Source organism: Tiliqua scincoides, chromosome 4 (assembly GCF_035046505.1).
Source record: "Tiliqua scincoides isolate rTilSci1 chromosome 4, rTilSci1.hap2, whole genome shotgun sequence".
Classification (NCBI taxonomy): domain Eukaryota; kingdom Metazoa; phylum Chordata; class Lepidosauria; order Squamata; family Scincidae; genus Tiliqua; species Tiliqua scincoides.
In genome coordinates, this window is record NC_089824.1 from 224,492,510 (window position 1) to 224,509,106 (window position 16,597).

General features: G+C 60.0%; 3 protein-coding genes across 3 annotated transcripts; 1 reads left to right on the forward strand and 2 right to left on the reverse strand.

Annotated features, from left to right (window-relative positions):
• Positions 1-263: 263 nt before the first annotated feature.
• Positions 264-6,873, reverse strand: CTSA (cathepsin A). Its single transcript, XM_066626457.1, has 15 exons — positions 6,790-6,873; positions 6,476-6,672; positions 6,178-6,289; positions 5,833-5,883; positions 5,641-5,727; positions 5,392-5,547; positions 3,650-3,741; positions 3,429-3,513; positions 3,166-3,257; positions 2,955-3,033; positions 2,346-2,494; positions 2,146-2,221; positions 1,947-2,036; positions 1,383-1,487; positions 264-714 (listed from the first exon to the last, which is right to left on the reverse strand). The coding sequence occupies exons 1-15, from the start codon at positions 6,838-6,840 to the stop codon at positions 631-633; spliced, it is 1,506 nt and encodes a 501-aa protein (XP_066482554.1). The 5' UTR covers positions 6,841-6,873; the 3' UTR covers positions 264-630.
• An 82-nt stretch (positions 6,874-6,955) lies between these two features.
• On the forward strand, positions 6,956-11,351 carry NEURL2 (neuralized E3 ubiquitin protein ligase 2). Its single transcript, XM_066626461.1, has 2 exons — positions 6,956-8,699; positions 10,750-11,351. The coding sequence occupies exons 1-2, from the start codon at positions 8,009-8,011 to the stop codon at positions 10,863-10,865; spliced, it is 807 nt and encodes a 268-aa protein (XP_066482558.1). The 5' UTR covers positions 6,956-8,008; the 3' UTR covers positions 10,866-11,351.
• A 3,037-nt stretch (positions 11,352-14,388) lies between these two features.
• ZSWIM1 (zinc finger SWIM-type containing 1) lies at positions 14,389-16,119 on the reverse strand. The gene has a single exon (XM_066626197.1). The coding sequence runs from the start codon at positions 16,117-16,119 to the stop codon at positions 14,611-14,613; it is 1,509 nt and encodes a 502-aa protein (XP_066482294.1). The 3' UTR covers positions 14,389-14,610.
• Positions 16,120-16,597: the final 478 nt, after the last annotated feature.

A 16,597-nucleotide genomic window follows, 5' to 3' on the forward strand; every position in this document is an offset into this window, starting at 1 on the left:
AGGAAGGTGCTGGCAGCAGAGCTGCCCCCCCCCCCCGAGGGACCAGTCACAGAGTGTTACAGGCAGGGGCTTGATAGCCCGATGACTCCACCCCCCCACCAGCCAATTTTGTTCTGCTGGAAGCCCTCCCTCTAATTCCACGAAGCTTTGGGCAACAGTTGCAAGGACCGGGCAGATTACTTGCAATGGGGTCCCTGCCCCTCCCTCACAGGAAATGAGGAAATGAGCCAAGGCTGCCCAAGGAACACACACAAGACAGCAGCTCCCTTAGGAAAAGTTTAATGGCAGAGGCCTGAGAGTGACCTCCAGCACCCAGAGGCAGAGGAGCAATCCAGTTCCTTCATTGTGACTGAGCACAGAGGCTGAGAAGGGGCTGCTCAGGAGCACCCGGAAGACGGGCTCTCCCCCCCCCCCAGGAGACAGTGCAAGTAGTGCAGGGGCACAGGGCTTCCTCCAAAGGGGAGGCTGCAAGGACCCCCAGCGGCAGCGGCATGGAGGCCACGGCGGGGCCTTGAGAGGCGATCAGTGCAGGCCCCGGCCTGGGCAAGGGAGCTGGAGGCACAGGGAGCCTGGGTCCAGGCGCAGGCACGGCCCCCTTGGCAGGGCAGAGGTGGCGGCCGACTCCCACCGCTAGAAGGGCTGCTTGGTGATGAAGCGCTCAAACATGTTGAATGCAGCCCGGGGCTGGTCGGCAGGCACCATGTGGCCTGCTCCCTGCAGAAAGAGGCGGCAGAGGGTCAAGGAGGCACCTGCTCCCCCTCCCCTTTAATATCAGGCAGCAGCTCCTGGCCTGAGGGGCTTGGGCAAGGCTTCCTCCAGAGAGCGGACCCAACAGTGGCCCTTTGGGGGGGGGGGAGGAACCACTGGGGCTGGACTCTGAGTTGCCCCTGCAGAGACCAGAGGGCCCTGCTCATCCCAGCCACCCTCCCTGAACCAGCCCAGGCAGCAAGTCCCACCCTTTGCCTGTCCCCCTCCAAGCCATGGGCCTCAGCAGGTGGTGCTGGAAGGAACCACCACCCAGAGAGTGGGTGTCAACGGGCAGTTTTCACAATGGAGAAATTTTATGTCAGAAGGCCAGATGCCAGGGAGGGCACCAGGATGAGGTCTCTTGTTACCTGGTGTGCTCCCGGGGGCATTTGGTGGGGCACTGGCTGTGAGATCCAGGAAGCTGGACTAGATGGGCCTATGGCCTGATCCAGCGGGGCTCTTCTTGTGTTCTTATGAACCTGCTCCCATCTCCAGCCCTACCCAAGCACTGCTTCTGCCACCAGGGCCAAGGTCAAGCAGCCCATCTGGATGGCACTTCTATTCCAGGCACTCTGCAAAAGCAGGATGGGGGCTTGTCCCCTCAGTCTCTTCCCACCCCCGCAACCCCCCCTTACCTTGACAGTGAGAAAAGCAATGTTGCTGAACTCCTTCACAAAGCCCCCAATCTGCTGTTGCCCATTCTCATCGCTGTAGGTCCAGGGCCGCCGAGACACCTCCACCTGCAAACCAAGATGCCTTACTTTAGGAGGAGGGGGCTGCACCCAAGTTCCCTGCCACCTGCAACCAGTCAGCCAGATTGCCCTGTGCACTATAGGAGATGGGGGGTGCGTGTCACTATTTGCTTTCATTTCAGTTTTTAAAGGGAGGGAGAAGTAGAGCACACAACTTGGGAACAAGAGATAAGGAGCCCCTGTGAAGCTGGGGGGTGTGGCCTACTCAGGTACAGGAGCCACTGCGCAGAGGCAGAAACAGGCCAGGGTTAGGACCGGTTTGGCAGCTGTTGGGAAAAGCAGTTGCCACCAGGCAGGCAAGAAGGAGGAAATTGCTAGTAGAGATCTACCAGATGGGAGGCATCTTCTGCAGCACAGAAGCAGGATTTCTGCCATCCTCCCAATCAAGACCTCTATGCCCATCAGCCCCCCATGGTCCCCAGCAGAGCTCCAAAGCACACGGCCTACCTTCTGGCCCAAGGACTCCACAAACCACTCATCGCCCAGGAAGTTGCAGGCCATGTCCACGTCGCCGTTGTACAGTAAGATGCGATATTTCTGCAGGAGTGGCAGCCAGTGTGAGTGGGGAGAGCCTGCCCACATCTCCTTCAGTGGGGAAGGGGGACCCTGCCTAGATGCAGGGAGGGCCCTGGGGCTTCACACTCACCATGGTGCTGAGCAGCTTCAGGTACTGGTCATTCATCTTGGTGTACAGACGCTTGTAGCCATGGCTCACTGCAAAACTGCCAAGAGAGGGCAGGGCCAAGCCAAATGAGCTTGACAGGAGCTGCCCCCCCCCCACTGCCACCACGCCAGCCTGACACAGCTCAAGAGCCACTACTAGACCCCTGGCCCCCAAACGCTCACCTGCACATCTGCCATTCTGGGGCATTGTCCACAATGTGGAGGGCATTGCGCACTTGCGGGTCATTCATATAGGTTGTGGGGGCTGTGGTGTTGATGCAGGGGGGGTCTAGCCGCACCTTCTTCTTACCCCCTTGCAGCTCGAGCAGGTTCTGGAGACACAAAAGTTGACAGATGGTTCTGTTGCCACTCCATCTGCTGGGCTCTTGTGGGTTTGGGAGCCTTGGTTTCTCACAGGGAGAATGCAAGATTCAGGCACATGGAGAACTGAGACAAGGAGTGCAGGGCACAGGCCAGGAGACTGCAGTTAAGATGGTTCCCCCCAAGGGCAAAAAGAGCCACTTGCAGGCCTGACTCCCACACAACAGCCCTGTGACACACCAGCCTGGGTGCCTGGCTGGCTGCTCCAGGGAGACATTCTGAAGCTGGTTGACTTGCAGGCCCGCAGGGACCCCCCTGGGGGGAGGCTGAGCAGAAAATGGCTCCAGGCTCTATAGGCAGCAACGGCAGCAGCTTGGCTTTAGCTCACACACCCCGCCCATCCAGTTGCCCTTGGCTCTCTGTCCAGGGACAACACAAAGGACAAGAGGGAAAGGAGTGGCGAGTTCTCACCTGCCTCAATGAGTAGCGAATGGGGTGCCTGATGAAGTTGTTGCCCAGATCATGAGTGACGAGCATCCCGTTGTCATACCTGGGGTGTGAGCACAGCACTTTGCTGGACAAATGGGCCCCTCCCCACATGCTGCTGTTACTGCCCACCCACCCATTGCACCCAGTGCAGTCTGCACTGCTGGCCAGGATCCGAGCAGTCAGCTAAGCTTACCTGTAGTGCCCCGGCACTCCCCCAGCACACAGTGCATAAAGGTTGTAGATGTTGAGGCCAGACTCGTCCACAATGCGGATCACCTCCTCCATCTGCAGGAAGTCACAAGAGAATGATGGACTCAAGCAGCCCAGCACAGTCCCACGGAAGGACAGTTAAGACGTGTAGCCCCCTCGACCAGAGCACATAGCCCAGGCCCACCTGGACGCTGGCCTAGCCAAGGGGGAACAGGGAGAGGGGAGATGCCCAGCAGTGCCACTCACAGCCAGCGTGCAGTTCAGGTTGGCGTTGTCATGGAAGTTGCACTTCCCGTCTGAGCAGCAGGAGGTCTGCAAGTCCGTCCAGAGCCTAGAACAAGCCAGTCTTGCCATGACTCACACACCTTGGGACTACCCATAACCCCTTGCGCGCACGCGCCTTGGGGCTGCCTGGCCTCTGCACTCATTATCTCAGGCATGATCCGAGCCACCCAGCCCACTCTCACCTGCTTCCCAGGAGGCCGTGGTAGTAAGCAAAGTAGACCAGGGAGTTGTCGTTCGTCTCGTAGCTGGACAGCCCGTTCCCAACCGCAAGTCCCTGCCACAAACAGAGTAGACTGGTCCATGAGAGAACCCCTACTCCGGCTCTCAGCCTAGCCAGCCCAGGGGGAGCAGGCCCTTGGAACGTCAAGTGGGGACCCTGCACCTCCCTCTCCCCAAGGTGGGCAACACAAGCTATGTGCACCTGGGTGCTGCAAGGGACCGGCTATGAGTAGCATGGCACATAAGAACAGCCCCACTGGATCAGGCCACAGGCCCATCTCGTCCAGCTTCCTGTATCTCGCAGCGGCCCACCAAATGCCCCAGGGAGCACACCTGATAACAAGAGACCTCATCCTGGTGCCCTCCCTGGCATCTGACATAGCCCATTTCTAAAATCAGGAGGTAGAAAACACACAATGGCCTTTAACCCATAATGGGTTTTTCCTCCAGAAACTTGTCCAATCCCCTTTTAAAGGTGTCCAGGCCCAATGCCGTCACCACAGCCTGTGGCAAGGAGTTCCACAGACTAACCACACGCTGAGTAAAGAAATATTTTCTTTTGTCTGTCCTAACCTGCCCAACACTCAAATTTAGTGGATGTCCCCTGGTTCTGGTGTTATGTGAGAGTGTAAAGATAGGAGAGTGGCCCCTATCCACTCTGTCCATCCCCTGCATAATTTTGTATGTCTCAATCATGTCCCCCCTCAGGCGCCTCTTTTCTAGGCTGAAGAGGCCCAAACGCCGTAGCCTTTCCTCATAAGGAAGGTGCCCCAGCCCCGTAATCATCTTAGTCGCTCTCTTTTGCACCTTTTCCATTTCTACTATGTCTTTGTGGCACACTATGTGTCCACTATGGACACATATGGACACTATGTGTCCACTATGTGGCACAAAGACACACCCCACAAATTATCCACAGAAGAAACAGACCCCCCCCCCCCAAGTGGGCTGCTGGAGAACTTTGTGCTGGGCTGGCAGACTGGATGCAACCCCACAACAGGTGAGCAGTTGGCCAGTGAATGAGCAGGACAGCAAGCCAGTGAGGGAACCCCTCCTCCCCCCTGGCAAGGGGCACACGTGTTGGGAGGGGAGCCAAAGGGGGCCCAGTGAAAGGCTGCAGATGCCTTGGGTCCCTTCGGCGAGAAAGGCGGAGTATAAATAATATTTTATTTATTTGCTTTATAAATATTTACTTTATTTATACCCCGCCTTTCTCCCCCAAGGGACCCAAGGCAGTCCCTTTCCAGCACTGACAGTTGCAGCGCTTGCTGCCTGGCACAACATTCAGAATGTTCCCTCGAACGCTTCCCTTGATTGGGAAGTAACCAAGTGTGTGAGCAGGTCAAGAGGTGCTTGGCTGAAGCAGGCCAGGGCAAGGCACGCGCTTCAGTGCAACGCTGCCAGGCTTGTGGGGGCAGGCAGGACCCACCATGCAGATGCCTCCTCGCTGGTCAGGCAAACGCCCCGCATCACAGTGAGCGTTCTGACAGTGTGCGCCATGTCCTCCCACCCCCATCCTGCTCCTCGTTTTCCAATATGGGACTTGCTTCCGGGTTTGGGAGGAGGCAGACCTGATGGCCTACTCAGTGCCTGCTGAGCTCCAGGGCATTGCAACACGCTGAGCCGCCCGCAGTGTTAATGAGCAGCCAGTGGCACCAGCACCCCACCCGGATTTCCTCCTCAGGACGTCACCCCCACCACACACCTTCAGGTTCAGGCTGGAATCCTGCATGACCCACTGCGCCAGGGTGGGAATATAGATCCCCCCGTAGCTCTCCCCGGTCAGGAAGAGGTCCTTCTTGCTGTGCTCAGGGAAGAGGCGCAGAAACTCCTTCAGGGCCAGGTAGTTCACACGAGCCACCTGAAGAGAGAGGGGGGAGGAAGGGGGCACTCAGCAAGGGAAGACCGGAGCCCTCTGGCGACCACTCCCCCCCCCCGTCAGCATTCCACCCACCTCAGTGTCGTTAGTCTGGTAGTCTTGGCTCTCTGAGTAGGAGTAGCCAACCCCAACAGGAGACTCGAGGTAGAGGATATTGGCCAGCTGCAGAGATCACAACCAGTCACTGTGAAGGCCAGAACACTCAGGCAAGGATTCTGGCCTCCCAGAGCAGCACCCATCACTTGGTGGTGGGGGAAGAGGCCCTACCTTATTCCAGGCATAGTCGTTGTACTCCAGGGAGGCCCCGCCAGGCTGTGTCTGAAAAAGAAACAGCAGCAGGTCTTGCTCTGCAGGAGCACAGGCACAAATGGGGGGGCTCTCTCCTTGGCCAGCGGTCCCAGTGGCCTCAGGCACAAAGCCAGCTGCGGACAGCTGCGCAGGGCCGCCCACGAAGGGAGCGGCTACTCCACGCAAAGCTTCACTCCCGTGGCTGCACAGAAGTTCCTGCCTGCTGTTCCAGCCACCTTCCAGCTCCCCAGGCGTCAGGACAGGCAGCCCGACACCTGCGGCCGGGAGCCGCTCCCCCAGCCCACCGCAGCGCGCGGCACCCACCGTGAAGGGGCCGTGCTCCGTCAGAAGACCCGCCACGGAGCTGCAGCCGGGGCCCCCGTTCAGCCAGAGCACCAGGGGCTGCTCCGCAGGGCTGCTCTGCGCCTCCACGAACCTGCGGGCAAGACCGAGGTGAGCCGAGCCGAGCCGGAGCCACTGCCGCCAGGCTCCGCTGGGACGGCCGAGCAGGCGCCCTTCCGTGGCAGCGGCTCGCCCCCCCCCCGCCCAGCCCAGGGAAGCCTTCCGCGAGCAGGGCGCCTCGACAGCCGCACCTGCCCAGGGTCGGGCGGGGGGCGCCCACCAGTAGTGCAGGTGCCGGTCGCCGTCGACGTGCAGGTAGCCCGAGTACTGGCGGAAGGCGGGCTGCTTGGCCAGGCCGGGCAGGTACGTGACCTCGTGGGCCGCGGGGGCAGCGCCGGCCCCGCGCAGGGAGCAGCAGGCGGCGGCGGCGACGGCCAGGGCCAGGGCGGCGACGGGCGGCGGAGAAGTTCCCATCACCTGCGGGCGAGAGCAGCCACGGCGTGAGGTGGGGCGGGGCGGGGCGGGGGGTCACCCGCCGGCCGGCCGGCCACCCACCCCCCAGACCGGCGGCCCCCGCCCCGCGGCCAGCCTCACCTCTGCGCAGCGGCTCAAAGATTCCTCCGGCGGGCGGCGGCGGCCGCTCATATGACCCGGCGGGCGTCACCTGACCGCGGGAGGCGGGCCCGAGCAGGGCCAATGGAAGCGCCGGCCGCCCCTGCGCGTGGCGCCTGTGGGCTGTGCCCGCCACCCTCCCCCAGCAGCCTCTTGCCCCGGGCAGGGCCGCATCACCCCGTCTCAGGACCGGGGAGGGCGATGCCCTCGGGGCGCAGGGCTGCTGGAACCTGCCACCGCTCACAGCAGCCCCTCGGCTTGAGGGAGAGGCGGGGCAGAAAAACGGAGCGTCGCTGAGACCCCTTCGGGCCCCTGCTCTTTCCGGGTGCAGCTCCAGCACTCCCAGCAACCTTGAAAAGCTTCCCTGCCTTCACTCTCGGGCCATCTCCACCTGAGGCTTCCTGGGATGCCGGAGCTGTGGGATAAGTGCACAGATGAGGCTCACTGGCCGGGTGTCCTCCGAGGTTCAAAGCAGTGCCAGTCTTCTCCCCCCAGTCATCCTTGCAGCAGCAAGCAAGATGCTCTTTACACTCTCACACAACACCAGAACCAGGGGACATCCACTAAAATTGAGTGTAGGGCGAGTTAGAACAGACGAAAGCAAATATTTCTTTACTCAGTGTGTGGTTGGTCTGTGGAACTCCTTGCCACAGGATGTGGTGACGGCATTGGGCCTGGACACCTTTAAAAGGGGATTGGACAAGTTTCTGGAGGAAAAACCCATTATGGGTTAAAGGCCATTGTGTGTTTTCTACCTCCTGATTTTAGAAATGGGCTATGTCAGATGCCAGGGAGGGCACCAGGATGAGGTCTCTTGTTATCAGGTGTGCTCCCTGGGGCATTTGGTGGGCCGCTGTGAGATACAGGAAGCTGGACTAGATGGGCCTACGGCCTGATCCAGTGGGGCTGTTCTTATGTTCTTAAGCAGGGGCAGGTGTGTGTGTGTGTGTGAAGGGAGTCTTGGCACCAAGAGACCTGGGAGCAGACAACTCTGCCACAAAAAAGCCTTCCGACCTTGCCTGAGCAGACCCTGCTGCTGGGGAGCCACAGGGCACTAGGACCTGTTCAGTTCCCAGCCGCACAGCAGTCCCTACTTGGAGACCTCCAGTGTCCTGGTGACAACAGCTGCCTGGACTCAGAGCTCGCTTAAAAATAGCCTCCAACAGGCCTGCCTGCCTGCCTGCCCGTGAGAGGCCCAGGGATGGCTGCAGCCGTGTCCTACCCTCCCGTGCGATTCCACCACATCCATGGGGCCAACATCTGCATAGATTCTTCCCGTACGCAGGCAACCAGGGTGGAGAGCTTTGCCAATGGCCTCTGCTTCAGCCAGGAGCCCCTGGCACCTGGGCAGCTCTTCCTGGTGGAGATTGAAGAGAAGGAGACAGGGTGGTGCGGCCATCTGCGGGTGGGGCTGACCACACAGGACCCTGGCAACCTGAAGGTGGTGCCCGAATACTCACTGCCAGACCTGATTGACTTGGGGGGCAGCTGGGTGTTCGCCATTACCCGCAACCACAACCGTGTCGTGCCCAGGGGCAATGAGGACCAGGCGAGTGCAAGGGTGCACAGGTTCCTCTCCAGCCCTTACCTGCTCATAGAGGAAATCAGGATCCCCCGAGACAAGCTGGTGGGCCGGAGCAGACCAGGCCGCTACAGCCACCTCCTGGACGAATTGTACAAGGCCAACGTGCTCCCTGCGACAGCCCGGAGGAGTCGGATTGGGGTGCTCTACGTGTTGCAGCACAACGGGACTGCCGACATGCACATCATCATCAATGGGGAGGACATGGGGCCCACTGCCAGGGGCCTCCCAACGTCACGCCCTCTCTATGCCGTGGTGGACGTCTTCGCATCCACCAAGAGAGTCCAAATCATCCAGGTGGACTATGGCTGTAGGTATCCCGGCTCAGAGAGCCCCGTTTTGCAGAGGGTCAGGCCTGTCTTTGGGCACATGTGGTGGGAGGAGCAGGAGGAGGAAGCATCTGGCACATTTGGCTCTCAAGCTTCCAGGATAGGAGCTCTGTGGCTGGTGGTTGATTTAGAGAGGGAGCAAATGGCGAGGAAGAAGAGGGCCCAAGCCAGGGGTTGATCTGCTGGGCTGGGTGTGCTGTGATTGGCTGCCAGATGTCACCTGTATCCTATGCTCCATTGAGGTGGAGTGGCTCATTCACAGGAGTTGGACTTTTCTTGTTTCCGCTTCCCCATTGTTTCTTGCGGGTTTTGCTATCCGAGGCGGGCCTGTCATTGGCATAGTGCTGTGTTTCTCAAGCTGTGGGTTGGACCCACTAGGTGGTTCCCCATTCATTTCAATATCTTATTTTTAATATATTAGAGTTGATGCTACCGTGGTACGTGACTGCATTTGGGGAAGTGCTACAGACCTGTACTTTTAACAAGCTGCTATGTACATTTTAGTGATAGTAAATGGGACTTACTCCTGGTAAGTGTGGGTAGGATTGCAGCCTAGGATTGTCAAAAATTTTCCTGCTTGATGATGTCACTTCTGGTCATGACATTACTTCCGGTGGGTCCTGTCAGATTCTCATTCTAAAAAGTGGGTCCTGGTGCTAAATGTGTGAGAACCACTGGCATAGCACTTTCCTGGAGTCAGGGGTGTGCTTGTCATCTGAAGATGGTTTAAGATCTGCACCTGCCAACTCCTCCTTCTCTCTCTCACACACCCCTCCTTCTCCCCATTTTGGCCTCTTCCCTCATAGGGTTGCCCCAGCATCTGAGCTGAGTTACAGTGGTGCAGTGTTTTCTTGCCATAGTGCCAGCATCCACGTGGTGTCTGTCGGGGGGATGTCTGTGCCTCAGACTGGTGTGGCACTGACAGGCATGGTGTGATGCTGGCGTGCCTTGTGGTATTAAAGACTGGGCCTTAAGCCACCTTGTGCTTCGTTTCATAAGAAAAGGCAAGGCATGCGTGTCTGAAATATGGTTCTCCGTGGAGAGCAACCACGGGGTAAGAATCTGCCACAGGAGGCACGTGGTCCATCTGTGTCTCTAGCGATCCCACTGAGATGCTTTAGTTTCGCAAAAGGCCGGATAACTCACTGGCCACCAATGCACAAAAAACCCCTTTCAGTAAATATAGCAGGGTGTCAAACATAAAGCCTGTGGGCCAGAGGCAGCTCTTGATCCGGCCCTCGGGCTCTCCCAGCACAACCATCAGCTGCTGGGCTGTGCTGAGATGCCACTTCTGGTAGGGTGGCCCACATGATAATTGGACTCTCATCCTGAAAATGTGATCAAGATTTGCATATTTTCTGTCATTTGCAGGTAATGAGTTTCTGAGGAAAAAAGTACTTATTTCTGGTCGTGACCTGCTTAATGACGTCACTTCCAGCCCTCAGCAGGAATCATGAATGCCATTTAGCCCACTATGAAACTCTGACGTCCCTGAAAGAGACAAACAGGAATTGCATCCTGCAGAAACACAAACTGGGGAGGGGGAATTCCCCTTTCAGTCATGTGCTGGGGGTGCGTGGGTGGGATTTGGTGAAGAATTGCAGGGAGGGAGGAGACAGCCTTGTCAGAAGAGCTTATCAGGGAAGGTGCTTGTGTTGGGCTGCCAGGCAAAGGAGCCCAAGAAGGCCTGAAGCAGTGGCAGCCTGGCAGGCCCTCTCCTGCCCTTGACCAGGTGGCGGGAAGCTGCATTGCCTTTCTGGGGAGTGGAACATGCCCAGCCCACTGAACCCCAGACCAAGGCCCTCCTCACTGGGGCTGGCACAGCCACCTTTCTAAGGGCTCTGGAGGCGGCCTGGCCCCACATGCAGTGAAGGGCAACTGGGGCATCAGCAGGAAGGGAAGGTACATCCCTCAACCCCTGGGCACTGCCAGGGCTCAGGCAGGAACATTCACCACATGAGAGAAGCAGGGCCAAGTCTAGTCCAGGGGCAACTGCTGCACATTCCACCTCTTCATGTTCTCCCCCTACAGTTCCCTCCCTGCAGACCCTCTGTCGGCTGACCATCCAGAAACACATTGTGCATCGGCTGGCCATTGATGGGCTCAACCTTCCTCCACTGCTGAAGAACTTCTGCAAATATGAATGAAGTGCTCTGTGTCTCTTTGTGTGCAATACACCAGTCAGTCACCGCATTAATGCTTCTGGGACTTGATTCCTGCCAGGATTGTGTAAGAGGCAAGTACCTTGCAAGGCCATGTGGTAACCCTGCTTCATTTGCAGAGGGAAAGCCTTGCACCCACCCACATGCTAACCACAAGACTCCCCACCACATCCATCTCACCAGCAACCATAGGAGGGCCCCCCAGGCCACCAAGAAAGCCTGACTTGCTCCAGAGCGATTAAGAGCAGGGAGCATCTCACTGGCCCAATGAAGCATTTAGTCCAGCGATTTTCAGCCACTGTTCTGTGACACATTGATGTGCCATGGGAGTTTGGGGGAGAGTCATTTATTGATAGGGCCACTGGGGGATGTGAGCCCCACATCAGCAGTGCAGTATGCCTTGTCAATTGTAAAAAAAACTGATGACAAAAACTGTTGACAATTTTAGCGCTTTGTCAGTGTGCTGTGAGATAAAAGGTTGAAAACCACTGACTTAGTCTCTGCTGCAGCATGAACAAAATGGCCCCCAGGTGGTTGGGAGGGAGGCACACGCTCCGGAACAGCAGCAGGGTGGGGTGGGGTGAAAGGCACCAGGCAGCCTGGGCTTCTTTTCAGGAAGGTCAATGGATGAGCAAGACCACAACTGTGGAACTGTGTGCTTGACTGCAGACAAGAATGCACACTGCAGACAGCACCCCCAGAACAGAGGGTTTGTAGGTCCTGGCTTAGGACAGGGTGGGGTCATGTTTGGAGGAGACTGGGGGGGAGACAATGGGAGGAGGATTGGGGCCACCACCCAAGTCCTGCTCTTAGAACCAGAGACCTGGAAATGTCCTCACCTAGAATGAGCTTTTCTGAGGCAGGAAATCCAAAGCAACCCCAAAGCCTCACTCTCTGGTCCCTGGCTGAAGACTTCTGGCAAGGGAGAGCCCTCCTTGCCCTGCCCATTCACCCTCGGTTCCATTGTCAAACTGCTCTGACCACATTCTCCAGATTCAACCCCAACCCCCATTTCCCCTGGGGCAGCAGAGAATAAGCATGACTGATACTAGGCCTTGGAAGAGGGTAGCATCCCCCCCCCCCGCCTGAATGAGAAGCCAGCACTGGGCCCTGTGCAGAGGGGCAGGTCAGCCACTGCAGTGAGGGACTCTGTGAGGTAAGGGCCAGGTCCTGTGACACTGGTTCTAGAACGGGGAGGCCAGGGCGCATGTAGCAGTAGAGGAGCAGCAGCACTGACCTGCTCCCAGCTGCGCCATGTCCTATTATGGGATGGGAAAGGCTCCCTCTGGCTTCACTCAGTCTCCCACTCCAGGTAAAGCTTCTCCTTCCCGCCCCAACGTGTCTAGTGCACATGGGTAGCTGCTTGCCAAAAGTCCAATGTGGCACAGCCCAAGGGGGACTTGGTCCCCAAGCAGTGCAAGGCTCCAGTGGTCAGGGGAGATCCATGGCAAACAAGTCTCCGTCCCCATTCTGTGCTGGGGGGTGTGTGGAAATCCATCCATGTCTCCACCCCAATCTGCCCACCTCAGCCACCTGTTCCCCTATTTATTTAATAACTTCCCAGCACCTCGTTTGGAAGCAACAGTACTGGCCAGAAACACTCCCCAACTCTCTTACCCACCCCTCCCCTGAGCCTTGCATGCATGGCCCAGATAAGTTCACCCAAAAGACACACAACCAGGGAGTGAGATCTCCCTGGCTCTGGTTCTCCCTCCTGTAACTTCAAGGCTCACTGCAGTGCCCTGAAGGCCTGCTACTGCTGTGGCTCTGCCATGCAGAGGGTCTGCTCTTCTCTTCAGGCAGGCCAGGGCACAGGCTCTGGCCTGCCTGAAGAAGCAAGAAGCAAGGCTGGTAGAAGCAAGGCTGGCCGCGTCACCTCTCCTCAGTTGCCTGCACACTCTCAGGGTGGGGCGGGAAGCAAGGCACTGACGGAATGCCAATTACCACTTGTCCCTCATTCCCACTTCATCCTGCTTCCCTCTTGAGAAAGATGCCTATGCAAGAGTGAGGTGGCAAGAATGTGTGGGCAACAGATACTGGAAGTGAGAGCACCCAAGAGCCAAGCCCACTCTCCCACCCTCAGCCTCCTAGCCTTGGAATCTAGGCCTGGTGAGGGGGACCTGCTTGGCCCTCTGCTGGCAGTCCTGTCAGGGCTGGTGGTAGAAACAAGACCTCCACCTGACATGTTCCCCACCCCCCACAGGAGACTGCGGCAGCACAGCGATCCAAGCAGCACCCAGGAGCCTGGCCAGCCTCTGCCCAGCAACACCCAGGAAGGCTTCTGCTTCAGCAGGAGTCTTGTCAGCCACGGGGGGTCTCGTGATGAGAAGCTTGCAAGGAAGGCCGGCAGCCCCTCTCCAGCTAAGCACTGCCCAGTTGCTGCTCTCGGAGCCAGACCTTGAGCAGCCTGGCCAGGGTGCCTGCTGTTTAGCAAGCAGCCCCAGACAGGAACCACCAGCCCAGTGGGAGCCCTGCAGCAGTCTGGGGCACAGCCTGTTTCCACCCCAAGAGTACTCCACTGAAGTCCCCACTGCCAATAGGTGGCTGTGCCTCCCCTCCACGCCACCCCCTCCGCTCAACCAGCCACCCAAGAACTTGCCCAGCTCCAGAGGGGACTCTGCCCTGGCCAAATGGGGCTTCCTGTCCAGCAGAGTCCTGCTGATGTCAGCAAAGCTCCGCCCAGAGGAAGGGGCCCAACCAGCCCTGTCCCCCAACATCTGCATCCTGACACTGGCCATGATGATTGCTGGCATCCCCACGATCCCAGTGCCAGGGGTGTGTGAGGAGGAGATGATCCACGCGGCCCAGTGCTTCATGGTGGAGAACCTGGCGGAGCCCAGAGGAATGGAAGGAGAGGCGGACAGGACGACGACGACATGGGTGGCAGGACCACGCCTAGGCACCTCCTGCAAGAGGGTCAGGCCACGGAAGCGAGCAGCTCACAGACGGCTCCTGCCTCTGTTCCTTGCACAGCTGGAGAAGTAAATGCTGAGTGGGACACTGGCCACAGCTCTGCTCTGCATAAAGGCACTACTAAATGACCTTCCCCAGACTGTTGTTCTACTTTTGCAACAAGGTGTTGGGCTAGGGGCCCTCCTTAAGCCAACTCCCACCCAGACTTAACCTAGACATCCCCATGGCATCCCACTGGCACAGGAAACAGACGATACCCCAGCCAGACTTTTTGAGAAGGGGTGGGTAGGACAGGCCCATGCAGTACTGTCCCAACTAGAGTTTACCCCCTGCTGGAGCTGCCCCCGTCCTGTTTGCCCCACAACAGGCCTTGCTTGGGTGCCTTTCTGGCTTCAGCCTGCATCACAGTTTCAGGCTTGCACAACCCCACCTGGTAGCCCCAAACAGGAACTGTTACCCAGGGAGAACCTGCTAGACTCCTCCAGCAAAGAAGTGGGGCCCCACCCTGTTCCCCAACCAGAATGCAAATGATAATTATTGGTTGGCATGTGGAGAAACGACTAATGGAAATGATCAATTTATTCACTCCCTGGGGTGTTGGCGACAGGTGTTCTTTTACAGGTCACACATCCAGAGCAGTGGGGGGGGGGGAAGAGGGAGAAGAAGGGCACCAGGCTATCTTCTCCAGCCAGCAAACTCATGGGGCAGCACTGTGCTTCCAACCCGAATCCAGCAGCTGGCCTGGAGAAGTGAGGTGGCTGGCTGGATGAGATTCTGAATCTGCCAAGTGTCACTCAGGCCAGGCAGAGGTCTCTGCTTATAACTTGACCTGAACATAGGGACCAATCCAGCCGTCAGCCAGCTCACGAAGGGTGCAGTACCTGCGGTCAAATTCCTCGCGGCTGCACTGGCTCAGAAGCCGGCTGATCTGCTCCGTCAGAAAAGAGACGGCCAAGTACTTGTCCAAAGACTCGTCCCAGGAACTCCTCAAGACCTCCAGGAGACCATTTGTGCCGTCCTGCCACGGCTGGGAGGCACTGTGCCCCTTGCGCCACTGGGCAGGGATCCTCTCTGGGTCGAGCTGCTTTCCCTCCGCCTTCAGCACAGCCAGCACGTGCCTGCAGGGCAGCTGAAAGGCCTGGTTGAAGTGGCAGGTGCAGCTGTCGGCCTTGCGGCTCACGGTCTGGGCGTCCTCCAGAATCTGCAGGTGGACGGTGCCTTCCTCGGTGCCCATCAGCTGTACGGAGCTCTGGGCCGCCGCAAACTCCTCCAGGCACAGCCTGGCCGCCGGCTGCGTGCAGATGTCCCTCAGCGACCGCTCCAGGCGCTCGGCAGCCTCTCGCGCTGCGACAGCCGCCTCCTGCTCGCAAGTAGCTGGATCGGGCCCAGCCTCCTGCTTGGGCTCCGGGGCCTCTGGCCTGGGCTCCAGCAGGGCCTGCGGGGAGGCCGCGGGGGCGTCCCGAGGCAGCAGGGGGCGCTGCGCGCGCGTGGCGGCCGGGCCTCGGGGGGAGCCACGCGGGGGGTCGGCAGGCGGGACGGCCTCGGCCGGCCGGGAGAGGCCCCGCTGGTAACTCCTGGCGACGCTGGCGAGGCGGCTCTCCAGGAAGGGGCCGGCGCAGAAGGCCTGAGCGAGGGTGCGCGCGAGCGCCTCCAGGCCGCGGAAGTACTGGCCGCACTCGGCCCAGGCGCGCGGGCGCAGCGGCGCCCAGACCTCCTCGCGCAGCAGCCAGGCGCGGTGCGGCGCGGGCAGCGGGCCCGGCGCGGGGAAGGCGCCCAGCGCGGCGTGCAGCGCGCGCAGGTTGCGCGGGCTGGGCGCGCAGGAGGCGGTGCGCAGCGCGCTGAGCAGCAGCCCCTCGGCCTGGCCCTGCAGGCCCGCGCGCCGCACGTCGCGCCGCAGCTGCTCGCACACGTGGAAGGCGGAGAGGCGCACGCGCGCGGCGGGGAAGGCCTCGGCCAGCGCGGGCGGCAGGCGCGAGCGCGGCGCCAGCAGGAAGGCGCGCACGCGGCGCCACTCGGGGTTGAAGGCCTGGAAGGCGCGCAGGGCCCGCGCCAGCCCCTCGGGCGACTCGGCCGCCGGCACGGCCAGGTGCACCAGCGCCGCCAGCTCCGCGCCCGGCGGCGCCGGGTCCGCCACGAAGGCGTAGAGCGCGCGGCCGCGGGCGCCGGTGCGCAGCACGAGCAGCGCCTCGGGCCGGCGCAGGAAGGCCTCGCGCATGCGCGGCGTCTGCAGGCTCGCCCAGGCCAGCCGCCCCGCCGCGTCCGCCTCGTAGGCCACCAGCGAGCCGCGCGGCAGGCCCAGCAGCTCCCGCACCGCGTCCGCCGCCATGGCTGCTGCCGCCCGCCCGCTTCCGGCGCCGCCCCGCCCCGCTTCCGGCCGCCAGCCCGCCCGCGCAGCCCCTCCCGCAGGAGTTCCGCAGACCAGGCGCGCGCGCAGGCGCGGCAGACCCGGGTCTCCAGCCGCTCCCCGGGCCTCCCTGCGCGGCGTCGCGGGGGGGGGAACAGCCCGCTCGCTCCGCCCCACGGCACCCCGCGTCCACCCACCCTAGGCATGGCTCCGGCCGCCAGTCCCTTTGCCTCTCGGGCCCACCTCCATCCCCACCCGCAGGCAGGCCGCTCAGACCCGCCCCCGCCCCTGGCGTCCGACGAGCCCGTTTCTGAAATCAGGAGGTTGCAATACACACCGCGGCTCGTGACCCTAATGGATTTTTCCTCCAGAAACTTGTCCAATCCCCTTTTAAAGCCATCCAGGCCAGACGCCATCACCACATCCTGTGGCAAGGAGTTCCACAGACCGACCACACGCT

Excerpts from the sequence above, each read along its gene's own strand:
- CTSA (XM_066626457.1), bottom strand. The coding sequence starts at position 6,840 with ATGAGCGGCCGCCGCCGCCCGCCGGAGGAATCTTTGAGCCGCTGCGCA. Across the intron at positions 5,548-5,640 it reads ACCAGACTAACGACACTGAG|GTGGCTCGTGTGAACTACCT; the intron begins GTGGGTGGAATG and ends CTCTCTCTTCAG. Across the intron at positions 2,495-2,954 it reads TTCGCTACTCATTGAGGCAG|AACCTGCTCGAGCTGCAAGG; the intron begins GTGAGAACTCGC and ends TTGTGTCTCCAG.
- NEURL2 (XM_066626461.1), top strand. The coding sequence starts at position 8,009 with ATGGCTGCAGCCGTGTCCTACCCTCCCGTGCGATTCCACCACATCCAT. Across the intron at positions 8,700-10,749 it reads CATCCAGGTGGACTATGGCT|TTCCCTCCCTGCAGACCCTC; the intron begins GTAGGTATCCCG and ends CTCCCCCTACAG.
- ZSWIM1 (XM_066626197.1), bottom strand. The coding sequence starts at position 16,119 with ATGGCGGCGGACGCGGTGCGGGAGCTGCTGGGCCTGCCGCGCGGCTCG.